Source organism: Tachysurus fulvidraco, chromosome 5 (assembly GCF_022655615.1).
Source record: "Tachysurus fulvidraco isolate hzauxx_2018 chromosome 5, HZAU_PFXX_2.0, whole genome shotgun sequence".
In the NCBI taxonomy this organism is placed as follows: domain Eukaryota; kingdom Metazoa; phylum Chordata; class Actinopteri; order Siluriformes; family Bagridae; genus Tachysurus; species Tachysurus fulvidraco.
In genome coordinates, this window is record NC_062522.1 from 10,722,890 (window position 1) to 10,744,358 (window position 21,469).

General features: G+C 39.3%; 1 protein-coding gene across 1 annotated transcript in view; it reads right to left on the reverse strand.

The window, feature by feature from the left end:
- Positions 1-3,103: 3,103 nt before the first annotated feature.
- The window catches only part of jak1 (Janus kinase 1), a 38,822-nt gene continuing 20,456 nt past the window's right edge, over positions 3,104-21,469 (reverse strand). The window contains exons 6-24 of the mRNA XM_027146298.2: positions 21,046-21,394; positions 20,576-20,749; positions 20,203-20,360; positions 20,000-20,114; positions 19,023-19,221; positions 16,246-16,355; positions 14,419-14,574; positions 14,239-14,326; positions 13,605-13,732; positions 12,994-13,129; positions 11,459-11,610; positions 9,656-9,806; positions 8,400-8,488; positions 8,087-8,279; positions 7,854-7,978; positions 7,419-7,591; positions 6,119-6,236; positions 5,050-5,160; positions 3,104-4,495 (exon numbers count right to left, since the gene is read on the reverse strand). Of these exons, the coding sequence (XP_027002099.1) occupies positions 4,391-4,495; positions 5,050-5,160; positions 6,119-6,236; positions 7,419-7,591; positions 7,854-7,978; positions 8,087-8,279; positions 8,400-8,488; positions 9,656-9,806; positions 11,459-11,610; positions 12,994-13,129; positions 13,605-13,732; positions 14,239-14,326; positions 14,419-14,574; positions 16,246-16,355; positions 19,023-19,221; positions 20,000-20,114; positions 20,203-20,360; positions 20,576-20,749; positions 21,046-21,394 (2,830 nt within the window). The 3' untranslated portion in view covers positions 3,104-4,390. The remainder of the gene's footprint in view (positions 4,496-5,049; positions 5,161-6,118; positions 6,237-7,418; positions 7,592-7,853; positions 7,979-8,086; positions 8,280-8,399; positions 8,489-9,655; positions 9,807-11,458; positions 11,611-12,993; positions 13,130-13,604; positions 13,733-14,238; positions 14,327-14,418; positions 14,575-16,245; positions 16,356-19,022; positions 19,222-19,999; positions 20,115-20,202; positions 20,361-20,575; positions 20,750-21,045; positions 21,395-21,469) is intronic.

The following is a 21,469-nucleotide window of genomic DNA, read 5'->3' on the forward strand; positions in this document are numbered from 1 at the left end:
AAAATCGGTTGAAATAGTTTGTGAAGCGCTCGTTTGTCTTTACACAAAATTTAACAAAATATGTGATTTGGTCAGGGACACCCAAACTTTTTCATCCAACTGTTTCTTATGTTGTTTATTAAAGTACATATTATGGTAAGAATAATGTTTTAAATGCAAAATTGTTATTCAGTCTTGTGGTAAAGTAAAAAGAAAAATAATAATAAATAAATAAACATAAAAAGCCATAATTACAGTCCAAATTGATCGCTTCTCATTTTTGACCCAATCACCTGGACTAGTGCTTGCTTACAAAAATGTGTGTGTGTCACTGTATATATTGCTGTAAATGTAGGGAAAATCAGCCATTTTACTAAGGAGCCTTAATACAGGCTGAGCTCTGATACGAGCAGAAAACTAAAAAACACAGCCTCCACATGGGCCGTGACCCAGGGTAAAGGCAATAACGTGTAGGATATTTCTGTTGAGGCGTGTGTGTGTGTGTGTGTGTGTGTGTGTGTGTGTGTGTGTGCATGCATGTACATATGTACACTCTGCTCTCTGCAGTCTCCAGTTCCAGGTTGAACATTTGTTTTTCCCACTAAAACATACATTTTTACTTGCCATTCTTTTATACAGCAATAGTGATATTGCTCATAGTACAAGTTGTAATAAAGATGTGATGCTGCTGGGTGTGTGTGTGTGTTGGGGGGGGGGGTATTAGTTAAATAGCTTTGATACAGTGTACTTGCTCTCGTGCTGATACCTTAATGCTGTGTAGAAGGGTGTGTGTGTGTGTGTGTGTGTGTGTGTGTGTGTGTGTGTGTGTGTGTGTTACTGTATCATAGGAGTGTAATAATAACACTGATTGGGGATAAGTGCTTTTCTTAACTGCTCCTTCATTAGGAGAATTGTTTTTGTAAATGATATTTAACCACGTTTGAACGTCTTTAAGCCATAGCGCTTTGTGTGTGTGTATGTGTGTGTGTGTGTGTGTGTGTTTTGTCTGCTAAAGGCAATGCTCAGAGATGGTTCATCTTTGTTGTTGTGTAGCAGTGAGTGTACAGGCTTCTGCTTCTCAGCCATGTTAGGTATAAGGCTGTGTGTTTTATTTATACTCAGTGATTGTATTGACTAATCCAGTGTCCACACCCACTCTAGAAGCCATTCTTGTGTGTGTGTGTGTGTGTGTGTGTGTGTGTGTGTGTTTGAGAGAGATAGAGAGAGAGGGGAAAATGTGCACCCTTTGCATTCATTAACATTAAAACCTGCTGAGTATGATTATAGATCTTCACCTCGGACAGCACAGAGTTGTGGAACAGAAGAGTTTTCAGTCGCATATAACCACATTTACACTTGTTTTTTGCATTGAAGTTTCCTTAACTAACAATGTTAATTAACATTGACAAACCAAAAAAGTATTAATTCTATATAAAAGTATTGATTCATACGCTTGATGAAACGTTTACGAAATCCATGTACAGTGTCTAATGTTTGTTCAGTCTGTGACTATAAATTCACATATATTAGAAAAAAAAGTCACAGAATATTTACTCTGTTCTCCAGGTGTAAATATTGCTGCTTGATTTATTTAGCCTCAGTTCTGTGTCGTGTGCATAAATGTATCCATATCGATCATTATGGGCTTCGTTTTACTTATCTGACTCTTTTCTAAGTCACCAATACAAACCTTAATGTTACTGATGATGATGATGATGATGGTGTGTTTAAGGTTTGTTCATGTTACCTAATGTGTTAGAAGGAAGACTTGAGATCAGTTTTTAAACATTATTCACTCCAGAGAAACATAATGAATCATTTGGAGGAAAAGAAATCTACAGATTTCCACGTACAAGAGAATTTAAACCACAATGCTGCTGAATTCTCAAATCTGATTGGTCAGAATCGGTAGCTTGATTTTCAACAGTGGTTGTGAAGCAAATCACAGGTGTATAATTCATGCACTCGTTTCTAAAACATTATCATTTCTACAGTGTCTATCATTTCCATGATCTGATGATAAATGGATTAGAAACGTGGCATTATTTAACAAAGCGAGATAATTTTTGTTGCTATTGTTATGCTTTTTGTAAGAACATATTAACATTTAACACTCTGTAATACTCGGAAAGCTAAGTGAGAATCTTCTCAACGACAAAGGCTTTGATATTTTTTGTCACCTCATAGAGAGAGAGAGAGAGAGAGAACGACCGTTCACAGTTAACACAAGCGATAACAGGAACGTGTTTCGCAACGTTAAAATTAATTATAAATGATTACAAAGTATGATGTATTATTCATTAGAACGCAGAAACTCGTTGTATTCGACAGCGGAAAAATTTAGGACATGCTCTTATCTTCCTGACGTGCTTTCCAACTTCTATAGCTGCTTGTCCGCTGTGTATTTTCAGTCTTCAGCTCGCTCTCCTGTGCTTAACGTGTTCCTCAGTCTCTCTGACGGCTTTGTGTCCAACCTGAGCACTGCTGATCCCACCTCGGCAGGGATTAATAAAAGCACACTTACCTCGTCACACACCTTACTTACCGGTCACTTTGCTGTTCTCGGACACTCCATCTGCTGTCAGCACAAAAGTGTGAAGGTTTTACAGTATATTCTGCCCCTTAGCGTGAAGTCTAGTTCAGTTTTTTTTGAGGGAATTTCAGCTGTGCCTGTTCATGTTGAATGTAAAGATCATCCCTTTGTATTTCTTATCATTTTGAAAAATCATATTTAACTTGGTAGATACACGTCATGTGTAAAAAGCCAGATTATAACCCTTGTGTGTGTGTGTGTGTGTGTGTGTGTGTTGGCTTTTGCAATACTAAAGTTTCTTCTAGACTTTCATACTACATGTTCACCTGTCTAAGTACAGGGGTAACACTAAGGCTTGTTTTAGCAGTTTGTTTGTTTATTTTTAATGTTTATACTTTTTTCTCAACCAGAATTCTTCAGATTTTGCAATATTTTATATCTAAATTATATTGATATTGCGTTTGTGAATAAGCTATTTTTAGGGACGGTGGAGGTTCAAGCATGTCTTTACTTCTCTGTACTGTAGTACAAAGCTTTTTTCCCCCTTTTTAGTAGGTTTGAGCTTTATGCCTTCTATGTTTCAAACAGTAGTAAAGAAAAGAAGTTGTATTTATTTGTCCATTTATGTACATTTTACATTATTGGATACTATTTGTTTTACTCTGAAGAAAAATAGTTTGGTTTTTTGATTATAAAGAACTGTTTTACATTCCGCAATAAAGAGAAGGAGCTGTGCTGTCTGTCTGTCTCTCTCTCTGTCTGTCTGTCTTTCTTCCCTGCTGGGTTTCTCTCCCACACTACGCCATCTTTCCTTTCACTCGGTGTCACAAGGTTTCCTCCAGTGCGTCAGCGTCAACAGAAACGACGAACCGAATATTTGCACAAAGCACATTGTAACAGCAGAAAACAACAATGACACATTTACCCAGGAGTTCAGAAAATACTTCAGGTACAATGAGAATAATGAGATTACTGAGATCTTTAACAATGCATACTGGCCCCGATATACTTTTAATTTCTGTAGATACAAATTATAAAACGTTCAGGTTCAACCATTTCCATACTTAAAATGTTTTTTGTTTTTTTTAGTTAATGTAAGATTTGAATATATGTCTTACTAGATATAATGGAATATGTTGATATTCTGTAATCTCTACTGTCCTCTAGTGCCTACTGTAGGCATTTAATGTCACTCACAATGCACGGCAAAAAAAAAATACTGCCTTCCACATTCCAAGAGAAATGTCCTTTTTTTCAGTCTTTCATTATTATTGGCTGAAGATAAAAAATATATGAAAACACTGGACCAAGTCCTTTTCCAGAATGTTCTCCCGACTGCGCCCGGCCGAGGGCAGAAGTGTCGTCCTTTTAACCCCGCAAATCCAGCTTCACAAGCAAATCTGCCTCGTGATTGATACCTGTGGAAAAACTCCTCTCTCATTTCCTGTGGCTTTTCTTTCTCTCACTGTTCATGTGACATGTGGTGACACTTTAGCAAACAACATCCTGCACTGCACCAATGACTGATTACTTAAACAATAAAAAGCAAATTAAACATAAAAATGGCATTTGAAGCCAAGGTAAAGGATTCGGCGCAGTCACTGACGTTTAACACAAAAGATGGCACGTAGGTCTATTTGCAAACCCATAGCGTGTGATGTAGGTGCTGCTTCGTGCCCTGTGGTTGACTGCTGATGTCACTCTGCGTTAATACCGTGACACACAGGATGTGAGTAAAACAATAAAAACACAGTATGTGAAAAGATGGGGCGAAAAAAATTCAGTGGGAAAAGTCCTGAAGTCTTCTCCTTGTAAAAAGTTCACCGAGGCGACCTCTCGCACTGTGTCTGGTCAGGCAGGGGGAACGTGTAACGATGGTTACATGGCGTCACCGAGTATTTGCTGAAAATCAGCGATGAGGCCTTTGAAGTCGATTCTTTTGTCAGGTGTGCTCTCCCAGCACCTGTTCATTAAAGCATACACCTGACACAAGAGACCTTATAGTTAGTGAGGAAAACATCGGAATATAATGAGCATTAAAGAAACATCTTGAGGGAGTCTGAGAGGTCCAGCAACAATGAGTGTCAAATTACATATGTATCAATAATTAACACAAAATGAACTAAATGTTCAGCTTTACACTGCATATATCTGCTGCTCAGTCACCTCTATCTCCCTTCCTTCCTATCTATCTATCTATCTATCTATCTATCGGGGATTGTGTTGAACAAATTTCTGTAAATACTGCACTCAAAATGAGCTGAAATACAAAGATATACATAAATGTGGGTGCTGCTTTATTGTGCCACTTTTATTCGACTGATTTCTAAGTGTTCTAGGTTATTCACACTAAACTAAAAAACTGTGTTATTTTACTAATAAAAGCTAAAAACAGAGCAAAGGAACATTATAAACAGTACACTACAAAGGACACAGAGCCAGCGGGCTGAAGTAACCTGACAAAATTCAGGAAACACAGACACTACAGTGGACACAACGTGTTAGATCAGCTGATCTGTGTGTGGTAAATGTTTCACCTTGTCTGAGCAGCCATCTGGCTTAGGCAATCTCTTCCCCTCCTCCAGAACCTTGACCAATCTGGTGACGGTCATCTGGCCATGAGTTGGTCCAATCATTTTGAGAAAGACCTGGTGGGGACAAAACATTTTACATACATATATTTTTTTTTAATTATTAAAATGTTTTCCATTTTTAATAAGCAAAAATATTCAGTAACACAATATTCTCTGTACTTTCTAAAGAAGGGGATTACGTTGATACCAGCATGAACACACTTTGGGCTAGACATCTGCCACCATGGGCACAGACTGGCACCATCTGGCAGAGAGCGATTGAGCCTCCGCTCGGCCTCGCCGCACAAAAAGCACTTTCATTAGCAGCGGACAGTAGATCAGTGTTTCACTCGGTGAAGGGCCAAGTTCAACCAAATCTCTATATAACTCTTACACCTTCAGTTTCATCAAAGCTTTTCTGAGACTTTCTGTACCGGACAGTTAATTTGGGTGATTATTTCTTTACAGACACAACCAGTGTGTCTAATCCCTCTTATATCATAGCAATTTGGAAACCTATTGTTTTTTATTTATTAAAAAAACATGCATGATGCTTTTCATCAGTTTGTACAATTACATTTAAAAGTGTGCATTGGCAATAACACCACCAAAGCTGTGATGTTAGAGAAATTAAGTAAATACCTTCTGACCAATCAGATTTGAGTATTAAACAGCAATGTATAAAGTTAAAAAGCAGCATAAAGTTAGATAACGATTGTAAAGTTCGGTTTTCATTGTGATTGAGCAAACCTACAAAACAAGCTCCCTTAAAATATTACTTGTTGCGTAACAGCTGCAAAAAACAGCTGTTTTTATAAAAATATTTTTCAGCAACACAATGACAAAGTGCTTTGTGGATCAAAAAAAAATGCCATTATGGATTCGATACTCCGCTACTCCTATTTCTACGGCACGTGTCTTTCGGCAGTCATTTTAGGTCATCAAATCATTTGGACTTCACTCTTCCTCCCTAATGGGCTAGTGGGCTGTGAATCATTCAAACTGGGGTCATCAAAGTTAACAGCCTGCTTACCGACATGGGGCTGAACGAGGCATCGCAGTAGGTCAGGAGCTCGTACATGGTCACTCCAAATGACCAGACATCTGACGCTCTGTAAAACTTACAGTGAATCAGGCATTCTGGAGCGTACCTACACCATGCAGAGAGAGACATACTGTCACACACCATCACTGCTAATACACTATGACAAACAGCACCAACAGCATGAGGAACATCTGTCAAGGGTTACCAGACTGGGTACACAAGGGATGTCCTATTTAAATAAAGCTAATTTTCTACAAACATATATATATTATAAAAGCTATTTTTTATTTTTAATAAGTGCACAGTGACTGTATTATTTATTCAAGATTAATTAAACATTTCCTCCAAAGACTGGTCCTGCACTTTTTCTTAATTGCTATCATGTAACCCTGAGTGTGTAAATTAAAACTAAATGAATATAATCAATATAATAATAACAGTATAATGATAATAAATGAAAACAATTATAGTTCATCTAATCTTATCATTTCATCGTAGAAACCGAGGAGGCCTGGGGGCATTTCTAAACCTTTTGTTTGTTTGTTTTTATTTCTGTATAAAAAAATGCAGGAATCTTTGAATGAATTATCATATCATGAATGCTGCTTTGCCCTCTCTAGCTTGCTCACAGGAAGCCATGAGGTCTTGATTTGCTTGTTGTGGGGTTTTTTTTTGTTTGTTTTATTTTCCCCCCACTGTTTTTAATAAGAAACTACTAACCTGGTCAATTAACAATCCACCCAGAAGCTAATCTAATTAAAATCCCATTTAATAGGATTTCAGCAGTTCTTTACGATTCCAGATGCGGTGGAGATCTTTATAAAATGTTTGACCGTCCGCTCACCTCTAAATATTCTGTTAATCAAGGCGGAGGTTATTTCTTGTGTAATCGTGTTATTTTCCCTCAATATTGCAGCCTGTAGCGTTGCTGAAGCAATGTCCTTTGTGACTTCTTTTAAAATGTAAACTTTGTGAGAAATCAAGTATAGCTTGACTTTTTTTTTTTAACTGAGGGATACTACAGTTGAATTATCTCTGTTTGGTTGCCTGCAAGTGAGAGTAAAAAACGACTGCCATTGAGACTTCAGTCCTGATGTTTGCACACCATTCACACCACAATGTGCAGTGCTGCTCTCTCTGACTTCATGCCATGTGGACATATAGAATAATGCATCCCCGAACCGTCGTATCGATATTCAAATAACTTGCGTCCGTCTCTTCGTATGTACACGTGGTACTAGAGGACTTAATGGTCCATCATTTTTTTTCTATATTACCAAGATCTTACCAAAAGACAGGGCTGTCCAGGTCATCCTTCACTGTGTAGTATCCCTCGTTGTCTTTAATGCTTTTAGTTAGGCCAAAATCGCCAATCTTAACGGTGCTCTCATTCTCCACCAGGACATTCCGGGCAGCCAGGTCTCGGTGGATGTAATTCCGAGAGCCCAGATAATCCATACCCTGAAATAGACAGAGCAAACCCAAATAAAAAAAATGGCAAAGGTGTGAGAGCTACATCATAATTAATACAATTACATTTTATGTGCATCTGGTGAAGCCAAATTTATGAATAGTAGCATATGTTATTGTACCATATTACTGCTACATCTACACATAACACTTTCACAGTCATTGTCATTGTGGACTGAAGCAACAGTAAAGGCAGATTAACATTCATTCCTACAGCAGAGGTGGCAATTCATGTGTGTATAGAATAGCTGACCTTGCAGATTTGGACAGCATAGCTTAGCAGGGTATTCATATTGGTCTGGTGTTTGTTTCTGGGCAAATATTCCTTCAGACTGCCTGCTGGTAAATACTCCATGATGAGTTTAGTGGATCTGCCTCCTAAAATAAAGGCATAAAGAAAGGTTAATAAATTGGTCCATGCTTTAACACAAGGGTTTAACAGTACATCCTGACAACATAATAATCGTGTTGGTTTGTATTCAGTACCCTCCTCCTGGCAGATGCCTTTGTATTTGACAATGTTCTCGTGGTAGAGTTCTTTCAGGATGTCGATTTCACACCACAGATTGCCGCTTTGCTCTTCTCGGCTCTCTGGTTTCAGAGACTTTACTGCCACCAGCTCTCCTGTTCGATCCCCACGAGGGTCATATCGGCACAGCTCCACCTTTCCGAAATGCCCCTGTAACACACACACACACACACACACACACACACACAAACCAAAATGATATTACAAATGTCTGTGCAATCCTGGATGAACAATAACATTCCGCTATCAGAGCTACAGATGGGAAATTACCTCTCCCAGGTCTCTGATCTTCTTGAGGAATCTCTTTTCAAACACCGTGGGGTCGACCTCTAGGGTGGGAACAGGCTTAATAGAGGGATCTACAGACAAGATCACATCAAGCATTAAGATTTAGAATCATATACACTACCTGATAAAGCATTGTACACACCACCTCACTTGACTGATGGGGTTTCTTCATCGTTTACTATTTTCTTAACGCTACGAAACTACTTTGTGGCACAAAACTATACAGTGACACAGAACAGTGTTATGAAAATCTAAAACTATTTTGCATGTTACATTTTTAACAGCATGTTTGATGAACCTTAGCACTTTTTAGCCAGCTTCATTAAAATTTCCAAGTAGGCTGAGCTTCTCACTGCTCCTCTTAAATTCAATAGGTAAACTAGTTCATAAAAGCAATTGACTTTTATCGTGAGTCAGAAATAAATGATATGAAATTAAAATCACTATTTACATGTTTCTTTGAGACAAATACACAAAACATTCAATAAACTGTGTCAACTTTTTACTAGTAGTAACTAGTAAAGAAAAGCATTTTGCAATTTTTGATTATTTTTGTGTTATATTTTTTAAAACTTGACTCCTAAATCTTGAAATCTCCATTTCAAACCACAAGGGGTCAGTGTTTCACACATAGCTGCACGGCAATGAGAAACTTCTGAGTCATTAAAATGATTTTTTTTAATTGCTGCTCACTTTATTCATGTAGTTTTTTAAAGGACATATGTTAAAGTTGACCTCTGTTTTACATCTGTTCAAGAAATAATGATTACTTGTTAACATGAGTCAAATCTTGAGTTCTTTTATTGTGAATTATGAATTAACTTTTCCTGCAGCATCATGTTGATAATCTGGATCGTCTGGTAAAAAAATATTTATAAACACTCCTCAAAAAAGAATTCAGCAATCTGAAGCCAACCCTATTTTCAATTGTACGTAGTGGGTGATATGTATTATTACATGTTTTTTTGACTGACGTTTCTTAAATACGAACACAGAAGCATATACAGATTACACACCACTTCCAAATGCCATAAATATAACGACAACCATAATTTAAGACATTTTAAAAGACTTTTGCTTATATAAGAAGTTTGCTTATATACAAGAGTTAGGAATTCTCAAAAAAAAAAAAAAAAAATCACAATAAAACCTTTAAACCACTGCAATAGAAATGACTTCATAATCTAGCACATTTAGTACAAGCCCTATATTTAGGTATAGAATTGAGCAGGTCTTACTCTGTTTTTCCACCATGTCGATGTCTCGGACGATTGCCCTGAAGAAGGGTCTTTGGTGATTGTCGTACGTCATGCAGTGGGTCATGAGATTGGCAAGCTCCTTACAGTCTGGTGTGGCCAAGTGACATTGAGCTGCATAGAACCTCTCCTTCTGCTCGGAGTAAAAGAACCAAAACAGGGCTAAACTTTGAAAAAAATACCTTCCAGTAGCATGAGTTTATCACTATGTAATAAACCTGAATGTACATGTCAAAAAAAAAAAAAGAGCTAGGCCTAAAGATGCTCCAGCAACACTGGTTAGGTATAGGGCAGGAACCAGGGACACAGCAGGTTCTCTTCAGGAATTAAGGTATTATTATTATTATTTTTTTTTTATGAAGGAGATAATGATATATGGCAATTAGTCAGAGAGCACTTAGAGTAAAAGAGTAGAGGTGTAGAAAGACACAGAACATCCACTACATATGATTTGTAGCTACGACTGTTCCACGTAAGATCGCCTAAATCGATTAAAGCTCGAAGAAATCATTCATTATCAGGAGTTCAGTGTATATAACGGAAACATTGATTAAATCAAAGGAGTATGTAGCATTAAATGAAGCCTTCCTGCATACAGTTATATACATCAGACATGTCTAACCGGCAGGAACGGAGGTGTTACAGTTATTTATGATAATTATCTAGGCATCACACATATATGTGCTAACATGCATGTTAAGCTCATGTAGATAAATACAGTCCTCTTTTGTCTTAGAAATATTGCTAAGATTAAAAAAAATATGTCCGTATACTATGCAGAAAAACTAGCTCCTGCTTTTGTTACCTCTAAGATGGAGGATTATTCTAATGCCTTACTGTCTGGATGTCCCTGTAGGTGAATAAACATTCTACATTTCACCTGTATCTTATTCACATTGCATTGGCAGTACCTCAGCAAACCTTTTCTTTCTTTTTTTTTATTAATGATCCACCGTATGTACTTTGATTAAAAAAAAAGGTGCAGGCTGTTTGTTGGTACCTCTAATAGTGAAGGCTACAACAGAGGACAGAGATTTCTCTGCCAAAGCATCGCGGTTATGGAACAGCCTTCCAATTAGTGTTCATGACTCACACAGTGTCAGTGTTTAAGCTGAACTGGGATGTTTGGATGTTGTCCCCACAAAACAACGGCCCCACACGGACTAGCCTGGGTATAAGTTCGGACTGCTGTGGATAGCACCACCACAAACGAACATAAACCACCGCTTTGCAAACAGTTTTGCGTCCGAGTCTCTAGGAGTGAACAGTTGATAACTTTAAACAAGACTGACTTTACCTTCAATGAATTTTCTGGTTATACAATTGCTCTTTTTAACAGTGACAGTGAAAGTGACTTGACATACGGCTAAGTACGGTGACCAATACTCAGAATTCGTTCTCGGCATTTAACCTATCCAAAGTGCACACGTGAATACACACAACGTGAACACACACCCAGAGAAGTGGGCAGCCCGGGGAGCAGTTGGAGGGGATTCGGTGCCTTGCTCAAGGGCACTTCAGTCGTGGCTGGCCCGAGACTCGAACCCACAACCTTCGGGTTACAAGTCAGACTCTCTAACCATTAGGCCACGACTGCTCCTTTTTGACCATATAGAATGGAAATTATTAATAAGACCCTAATGAGAATGGGCTCAAAGATTTTTCCTCATATCATGTTTTTCCTTACCACTATGAAATTTTAAAATTTATATTCTGAATTTGTAAATTTTTGTATATTATCATACATCATATATAATGTAATTATACTGAATCGAATGGGTTTACCTCAGTGAGTTTCTTGTCTTTCAGGGGAATTTCTCCATTATAGCAGATCTCCCACAGAGTTGTGCCAAATCCCCACTTATCTGCTGCTACGCTCAGGTTAGCCGTATCCTGCACACACTCAGGAGCGATCCACGGAATCCGGTCCACACACTCTGAACAAGCACAAACATGCACAGTTTGCTATGTAAACATTTAGTTACAATGGTCCCTAAGATAAAAGTTCTTGTCACACTGGAAAATGGTACCTCCTTGGTAAATATAGTGGAACAAAAGAAGGAACTGGAAGACTGGCAATGAAAAAAAAAATCCTTTTTTGTACCTCAGAAGCCATAACTAGGGATAATACTGTATTTACTCTCTTCGTGAACAGCTTTATTATTTTAATCATAATCAAGTTCCATCCAGTCATTTGGTTACTTAAAAGCCAGCTAAACATTTTAAAAGGTAAAGTCAAATAAAATTAGATACAATATGCTTTTAATGTCGCCTGTTTATTCTTAAATAGAATAATCTTTTTTTTTATACCTAGGATTACGTTTGTTCAAGAAGTTGTATATGAAATTTCAACGCTGTTAAAATGAGTACTTTTTCAGATCCATTTTCAATCTTTTGTACTGCAATATGACAGGCTAGCCCTTCAAAGGTAAATAACGCCAAATTAGTTAAAAACGATGCAAATTTAGGTTGCAAATTTAAAAGTTTAGCAAATGTGAAAAGCAGAACAAAAAACTGGAATACTGCATCAGTCAGTTTGCAGAAAGTTTGCAATGTCTATACTTATAAAAAAAAAAAAAAAAAAAAAAAAAAACAGTTCACATTTCAGGCCTTCAGTATCCTGTTTCCCTCCCTCCCTCCCTCCCGCCCTCCCTCTCTCTCTCTCTCTCTCTCCCTCTCTCACACTCCGTCTCTTCCTCTCTCCCTCCCTCCCTCTCTCTCCCTCTCTCACTGCCTCTCTCTCTCTCTCTCTCTCTCACACTCCGTCTCTTCCTCCCTCCCTCCCTCTCTCTCTCTCACTCTCACAAACACACAAAACCAGTCTTTCCTCCAACAGCGCTGCACAACACGAGTGTCGGTTACATTAATCTGTTCCCTCACATTCCACAGCTGCAGCACACACACACACCTTCATCTTAACCTTCTACAGAAAACACATCACACTGAACTGCTACATGTACGTCTGTCCAAAAAAAAAAATTACTTTTAGAAAAACTGGAGCTTTGCACCAATGGTTCTGACGTGTAATCATGTAAGGCCAGTTCTTGTTTCCTGCCTTTTCTTAGAACCAATTTTATGCAGTGATAAGTACTTAACTGAAATAAGCAGGTTTGTGCTATATTTAAAGAACCTTTATTACAACATGCCTGACTTGCCGTCTTAATTGGCACAAAGTAAGCGTTCCGATGTAGCCAGGTCAGCATGTCATTCATTTTTAGGCTTTTAGTTCATGCACACAATGTTACACACAAATAACTTCACGGGCCACTGGCGAATAAGGAATGCTCATATGCGTATATGAAGACTGGTGAGGCACTTACCCTCTCGTGTTAGCACGGTGATGGGGATGCCAGGATCGCTGAGCTTGATGAAGGGACCGGCATCGCCGTCCAGCCCGTCTCGAGCCACAAGGATGTTCTTAGCACAAACGTACCCATGCACAAGCTTCTTATCCTCCTACAGGGCAGAAACACAAACATTAACTTACTAAACTAACGCAGATCGGCCAAAAGCTGGAATCTATAACAGGGTTTTTAATAGGTTTCGGTACAGAATCCTAGTGTAGCGATAATCTGTAACATCGAAAACATTCCTTTTTCTGTTGTACTCCCATGTTCTAGCGTTACATTAAAAGACATGTACAGTACTTTAATTTATTTATTCATGGCATACAAAGTGTTTTCACTTAACAACCACAAGAACACATTTTTTTTCCATACCATAATGTATTTCCTAAGTGAAACATCACAGCCTTCAAAGTGGACATTGTATTAAATGAGAAATGAGATTATATAACGAATCAACAAATTAATTATATAGTATCTTCATTAAATCCATTCATTATATTCATCTGCGGTTATTGCTTTATACTTGTGAGGGTCATGCTAGCTCTGGTCTTTGTATTTGATCAGACAATTCAGTATGTGTTTACCAGGTAACTGAGGGCGCTTGCCAGCTGTTTGGCCACCTGGAACTTCCATGGAGTGCTGAGAGGAACGTTCTGTCTGCGCATGAACAGATCAAGAGGACCAAACTGCACAAACTCCTCCACCATGATATCTAGAGGAAGAGAGAAATACAGAATAAGCCTCATGAAGTGTAAAATAACATTAAAAATAAATAAATAAATAAAACTAAATAAATACATTTAAAAAAAAATAAAAAACAGGCCAATAAAGACCCACACGTTTCTCTCCCACACACATACAAAACACATGTTTGTCTCAAGGCTGCTTGTGTTTTCAGGAAGCACAGCTTAAATACAGGTAAGGTCAGTTTATAAGCCAATAAAAACATTTTTTTCTGCAAAAGAATGTAAGCACCTTATGCGCTCATTCGTTCGTAGTCATTTCCTAACAGTAAAAATCAGTAAACAAACAAACAAACCTTAAAATAATAAATGTGTAAACTATGAACGATAAAAAAAAAGACATAGCTTAAAAATAATAAAAAGCACCCCACCACTAAACACACACACACACTACACAGAGAGAGAGAGAGAGAGAGAGAGAGAGAGAGAGAGAGAGAGAGAGAGAGAGTGTGTAAGAAATATGTATGGTACTTACTCTCCTGGTGACGGACGCATACTCCATACATCAAGGCGATGTGTTTGTGCGAGACCTGTCGCATCATGCTGGCTGTCTCAAAGAAAGCCTAGAGAACAACAGAGAAAGGTATTCCTTTAATAACGAGCCAAAACGAGAGGGGATGAGTGACACAAACAGAGAGAGGAGATTTGTCCTCACCAGAGATATGTCTCTGTGTCCTGAGCCGAGCACTTTCAGCACCACTTTCACCTCCTGTGATGGGAAGAAGCTCCCCATATCATCATCGTCCTCATTTTTCATCTTCAGCACACCTGCATAGATGTTGGTCCTTGTGCCCAGACCCAAGTGCTCTCCCTAAACACCAGAAAAAGAAAATCACCCTTCTGCAGAGACTGCTCGTTGTGCTTACATGAAAAATGCAGAAATGTGTGTGTATGGATTTTCACACCCAGTTTACTAAGAATAGTGCAATAAAGAAAATACATCCAGTAAGCGACGGTACTGTGGACGGAAATGCCTTGCTGATGAGAGGTCAACAAAGAATGGCCAGACTGAAACAAACTGACAGAAAGACTGTACATTACATGACATTGCATTTGGCAGACGCTCTTATCCAGCGTGACTCACATCTATCTTATTTAAACAGCTGAGCATTTAAAGATTAGTAGTGGATCAGGAGTGGTAGCAGAGAGTCAGGGTGGCCCTGGGATCAAACTCACGACCTTCTGATCAGTACACTAAAAACGCTGGGTTGTTTTTTCAACCCAAATGCTGGGTTGAGGCCGCTGGGTAGGACTTTGGGTTGTTTTAACCCAAGTTTGGGTTGAAAATTGTCTTGAGCTATAACCCAGCAGCACTGGGTTGGGAACGCAGACGTTAAAGAGAGCCTAGACATCCTTTACAAAAACAACATGTATTAATAAAACAAAGGACGACATTTTATTTAGATCACCTAAATTGCTTCCACATACTCCCGTGTTTCACGTGGGTGGGGTTGGATTACCGTAGTAAGTTTAAATCACTTAAATTTCTGACCCATTTTGGTTTAAATTCAACCCAGCAGTGTCGTCATTTTTAACTAATAGATGGGTTAAAATCACAACCCAGCATGCTAGGTTGAACATGATAACCCAACTAGCTGGGTTAAAATAACCCAGCATTGGGTTCGTCTCTTATTGACCCAGCGCTGGGTTGCCAAAATAACCCAAATTGGGTTGTTTTTAACCCAGCAGTTTTTAGAGTGTATTCCAACACCATAACCACTGAGCTATTAGAGCAGAAAAGCAACTCAGAATGCACAACATGTCGAACCCTGACGTTTATGGGCTAGAAAATCAGAAGACCACACTGAGTTCCACTTCTGTCAGCCATGAACACAAAACTAAAGCTGCAGTGAGCACAGTCTCACCAAAACAGACTAAAAAAATTTAAGCCTGTCCTGATGAATATCAATTTCTGCTGAGGCACAGAGATGGTCAGAAATTGACAAATGAAATGTACACAAACCAAACCTGAACTGAATCCAATACAAGTTATTCGTTTCTGTATCAACAAATAAGAACAACAGACACGGCTCCTGATCGGCGGCCGTGAAAAAATAGATTGCAGAGCATTCCTTCTAAAAAATGACCTCTAAATGTTTAATTTGATGGAAAATAAATAAATAAAATAAATCTGTGATGGTGAGGACCAATGTCATGTACAGCACACTCTGCACTGATGGATGCTAATGTAGGTTCACAAAGCCATGAGCATTAACAGTAAAGCAACATCCGCCATTGTTGTTGTTGTGTTTGCCGCTGCTGCACTAAAGTTGCTGCGCTGGGGAACGTGACCCGTATACAGTGACGTCAGACTCGGCTCTGTGATGGCTCTCTAGCCGGTGGAAAGGCAAACCGGCTCTTAGAAGGTTCGCCAGTGGAACCAACTTTGAACCAGCACCAGTACTAGCTCTGAACCAGCACTCGGTTCTTTTTGGTGGAAAAGAGGCATAAAATGTATGACTACAAAGATGTGTGGTTGTACCTGGACGATCTCCTCTTTAAGGATGCGGTGGAAACTCAGCTGGCTGACTTGAGGCTGTCTCTGTGGAACTGGCTCTCTGTCAGAAGTCATCACCAAAAGGTTCGAAACCTCTGAAAGACAGAGGGGGAAAAAAGGCCTGTGATTGGTGAAGAGGGAACGGTGGAGGTGAGCAAGCTACTTGGTCTCTGTATGAAGTTTTTGTCTCCGCTTATAGAGGGGTGAAGTGTACAATTCAAATCAGACAAGAAGAGTGTGCGAGTTTGCATGAGTGTGTGAGGCACATGGATGTTTAACAAACTTAAAGTCTAAGTTAAACAAACTCTTGAAAAATCTGGAAGAAAACTAGTCAGAACAAAATAGTGTATTTATATAAGGTGTCGGCTTGTGGTTATCTCGTGCATATGTGGGCGGTTCTACTATGCACTGTTGTTGTAAACGTCTGTGTGTGTGTGTGTGTGTGTGTGTGTGTGTGTGTGTGTGTGTGTGTGTGTGTGTGTGTGTGTGTGTGTTCTACAGTGGTTGCCTGAAGGAGGAGGAAGTCGCTTGGTGTCACAGAGTACATATAAACACTGCACTGATGTCTTTAGAGGATGACGGGGAAAGACAACTTTAAACTGCAGATCTGTGTATCTTGCATGTGAATGGTTTTGCAACATTCCATTGATTTTGTTCTGTATTTATATTGAAAACATAATATCTATATACAAGCTTGTTTTAGTATCTGAGGAGAGGACAAAGTGTTTCACAACAAGCCTTTCTGAGATCAAGCGACAAGAGCTGAACAACAACGGAAACCACATTGACCACGATTCCTGCCTGACATGTCTCAGCATGAACTCGTATGGCATGGAGAAGTAAACAAAACAGCGTGGCTGTCACATACTACACAGTGTACATTTTGCTTTTTTGGCCTCAATGTGTTTGCATCAGTTAAATGTTTGAATTACCAATTTGCATGTGTGTGTGTGTGTGTATTTGCGTTTGTGTACACGTTACTTACAAACATGTATATGCGTGTTTCTCCGTGTGTGTGTCTCTGCTTGTCAGTTTCTCTGTGTTGGATAAGCCATAGCCCGACCGATCAGCCCAGCTGATTCGTTAGGTCAATATCAAGCACTTTGTTGTTCAGCAAACACACAAAAACTAGAAATGTTTGCAATTTAAGAACAAATCTTGAAAATAAAATATAATATATAAAATAAAATATTTACTAAAAGGTAGGAACTTAACTGAACTTCTAACGAAGCTTACAGTTAATAGTTTTGCACAAACTATGTATGCCCTCTTTTCAATGGCTCACATGTGCACTCGAAATCTATGCTGCTAAATAAAATGTGAATATTGATCAACCATTAATTATGGTATTGTAGAAGAAATGTTTAAAAGTTAAAGCAACTATACAGAAATTTCCTCCATTTTTATATGCTTCTATGGTATTTGGGGGGCATTATAGCGGCCCATTGGCCTCCTTACTCAAATATTGGCACTGGCCACATAATTATGTATAATAATGTTCCAGAGAAACAGGACATTTTGGATGAATGTCTTGTATCAGCTGTGCAAAGTGCTCCTGAAACAGTAGTGATGCAGGCACGCCACACAACTTAAAGGCAGGGTCTCCGATTTTTGAAAGCCAATGTCGACATTTAAAATCACCAAAACAAACATGCCCCTAACTCAAATGGGTCCCACCCCTCTATTGATAGCGCCGCCCAGGCAACCCAGGCAAATAATGGAAAGAAATGTGTCTATCATAGCTGAAGGGGAGAACAATACGTTTGCAGATAAACAAACAAGCAAAAATGACACACAAGCATAATCATGCAAAGGGCAAAGGCATATATTAGTTCTGTGTAACAAAGCAAAACCAACTTTACTCACCTATCGAGAAGGAAAAAAGCGCCTCGGCGACTTAAGTTGGATTTCCTGAGTCAATAACTCCTGAGCTAAACGCTGTTACTACACAAAACGCGGTTGTAGCTGCCTCTCTACATTACTACGATAGAAAAGAGGTGTTAATTGTGTAGTAACAGCGTTTAGCTCAGGAGTTATTGACTCGGGAAACACGAATCTGTGAATATGCGCCAACTTCCTGCTCCTTCAGTTCTCTCCAGCGCTGGAAAGCTGATCCTATATTAACACGTCCGACTTCTTACCTTATCGTAAGCCTTTCTTTTCTTTCCTTCTTTGTTTTTATCCTTCATGTGAATGTTAAAACTGCTTTCTGCTAATGTCACACATGCGCACTGAACACTCTCTCCGCCGCATATTGACAAGCCCCACCCCTTTCTGCTCATTGGCTACACGTTTGTTTAGATTTTTGTTTTGATTTTTGGTTATTATTCGGCCCGACTCAGTTTTCTGAAGCATTTCTCAAAAATCGGAGACCCTGCCTTTAATGAAGAAAGCAGTTCCACCAGGCATGTTACAGAAAACAATCAAATAAATAATTTTTAAAACGATTTAAAACAATTCCTAATAGTGTTCAAGTACCAACACTGGGAGGTTGCTGTGAGCTGTGAGCTGTGAAAAGGCTGACAGTGTAGAAGACCCACCAAAAACAAAGACATTACAGAGCTAAACATAAATGTACTAAACATAAATGGATTTATGATGTTATTACACATGAGGAAAATGTTGAAGGTCCCGGTGTGGATGTTAATCTTTTGATAAATAATTGTACCCACTCTACTGGGCTTTTCATCAGGCTTATCAGCTGTCACTGCTCCTGGCTGTAAAGTGTGGTGTGAGAGTGATCAGGTGTGGACGTGCAGTACCTCGGGGCTGTGGAGGACAACAGCGGCGCAGCTGAAAGCGCAGGTTCTCTGTACGGAGGCTCTGACCCTGCAGGTGCTCCAGCAGCTCTTTTAGATTTGTCCTGAATGTTTCTGTCCCAAACAGCCTGTAGCCCTGAGAGCTCACCTCGATCTGGAAATTCTTGTACTGGGGAACAGGCTTGGACTGGCACAGGTCCAGCTGAGAAAGAGACAAAAGGAAGAATAAAAGGAGGAACTGCACATCCCACCTATTTGCAGGTGCAGCACAAAAGAACCTACTAAAGTGAAAAAAAAGTCATGTCCGCAACACTGCTTTAAACTCCCAAGTTTTCAACAAAGCAAATGGCCAGATGCATTACGATTCTCTCTTAAATTCTGGCACCAAATATGGAGTTTGAACTAACATTCAGATCCCTCACAACAGTGAAAAAATGTATCCGTGACATTATTTGATCTCTACTGACAACATTGCTGGTATATACTCTAAATATGAATTGATGCTTGCTATGAATCGGTCATTCCAAATAAATAGATAACAAGTCTACTTTCCCATAAATAAGCAAAAAAAGGACACAGATAAAAGCTAAATGAGCAGATAAATGACGAAACCAATTCTTTAAATGTACCCGAGTGGGTGGTGGAATTCATGATGTTACAGTGCGAGGAATGTTAAAACTGGGGGTGGGGGTCTTTCAGAAGCCTTTACACTTAACCGTAAAAGTGCTATGGAAGAGAGGACATGCCATGAAAGGAATTCAGCTGTAAAATGGGATTAATCTGGCCTGAGAAGTAAATGAGCACCATTTAGCCTGCTATACTCACAGCAGCAACTGTTCAACCTGTTGAATGACTAGTCTATGTAACCCCTACCATGTTCTGCAGCTTTAAATAGATGTAATAGTAAAAATACAAAAAGGTTATAACCCAAACTACAAATTTTCCTCATCGTGAACGACTGTATGCGTGGCAGTAAGTACCTCCATGCAGACGACGGTCATGATGATATAGTCATAGTCTGTACAGCTCCATCGTAGGACATAGGAGCCCTCTTCATTACCCTCCTGCCTCAGTTTGTGAATGGCGTAGTCCGTGCTGAATGCAGAATAAACACACGTTAGATTAAAATATCATAGCTGCAAGTGGATTTTTTTTTATGGTGGTGTATAGATGTACACTGTACCAGATGGGGCCGTGGCAGCCATTCTGCAGATTCTGTACCACGGAAGAAGGAGCTACCTCGGTGCAGAGGTAGTGATGGGCGTCTACAGTCAGTCTGAAATATCCGTCCACCAAAGCGGCGAAAGCCAGAGCTTCTTCACGATAGTCCATCTGCAGCTCCTGTGCATGAAGACATCCGGTGTGTTCACAAAGATTCCGCACAAACAGACGATTACAACAGCTACGGCTTTTTAATAGAATTCTATAATAGTGTAATGCGAGCTGATCCAGAGAGGAACTAGAAACTTCTGTTCCTTAAAAAAATGACTGCTTATGTATTAAGAACTCTGGCAAAACTGGTCATTATTATACACCAATTTCACCGATATATTTACCATGGTTTTGTTGTCCTGTCTGTATATGGTGACGCCAGCCTCTTTTGTGACGACATGAGTGATTTCATAGAAGTCAGAAAAAAGCATCCATCCATCGTTGTTATTGTCATTCTTCTGTTTGCAGTCAGTCTTGGTCTTCCTTGATTTATTTTTGTCTTTGAAAGTCAGACCATTCTGTTCAGGAGGGAATACGAAATAATGGTTGAATGGAAAAAAAATAAAAGAATAATAGTTTTAGATTAGTATGAAGTCTTAATGGAATGGCTGCTCATGAAGGTTACTATGTAAGACACAAGGGTTCTTGTAATATCTCTCTCTCTCGATGGATGTACCAAGCCAATAGGGAAATGCAGTCTCTTTTTTTCACCAAGCAAATACTAATCTCTCTCTCTCTTTCTCTCTCTCTCGCTCTTACCATTCGATTTATAACTAACATTCTGTGCACTAAGCATGTGAATGTTGTCACTCACCTGATGATGCTTCTTCCTCCATGCGATGCCAGTTGTGCCACACACCTGCACTTCATAAGCCTGTCCCTCATCCCCCATGCCTGGTGTGTGTGTAAGACAGACCTCACCCTCACCACACACGCGCAAACTTTTAGGTTCCACTGTTTCCCAGCCCAAACCCCACGTCAGCGTCTCCAGCGTGGAGAGGTACTTCACTTTCAGGTCGTATAGGGTGATATTACTGTCCCGGATGGTCTTGCTGTTGAACTCATTAAGGAAGTTCTTAAAAACGTTGTTGATACGCATGCGAGTCAGGAAGCTACGCTGCTTAATGGTGCGGTTGAGGCTCTCAGGAATAAAGCGCTTGTAGCTGAGAGGGGAAGGAAGAAGAGCAAGAGGATGAATGTTAGAAACAAAGTGAAATGGAAAACAGGAAGTAAGATTG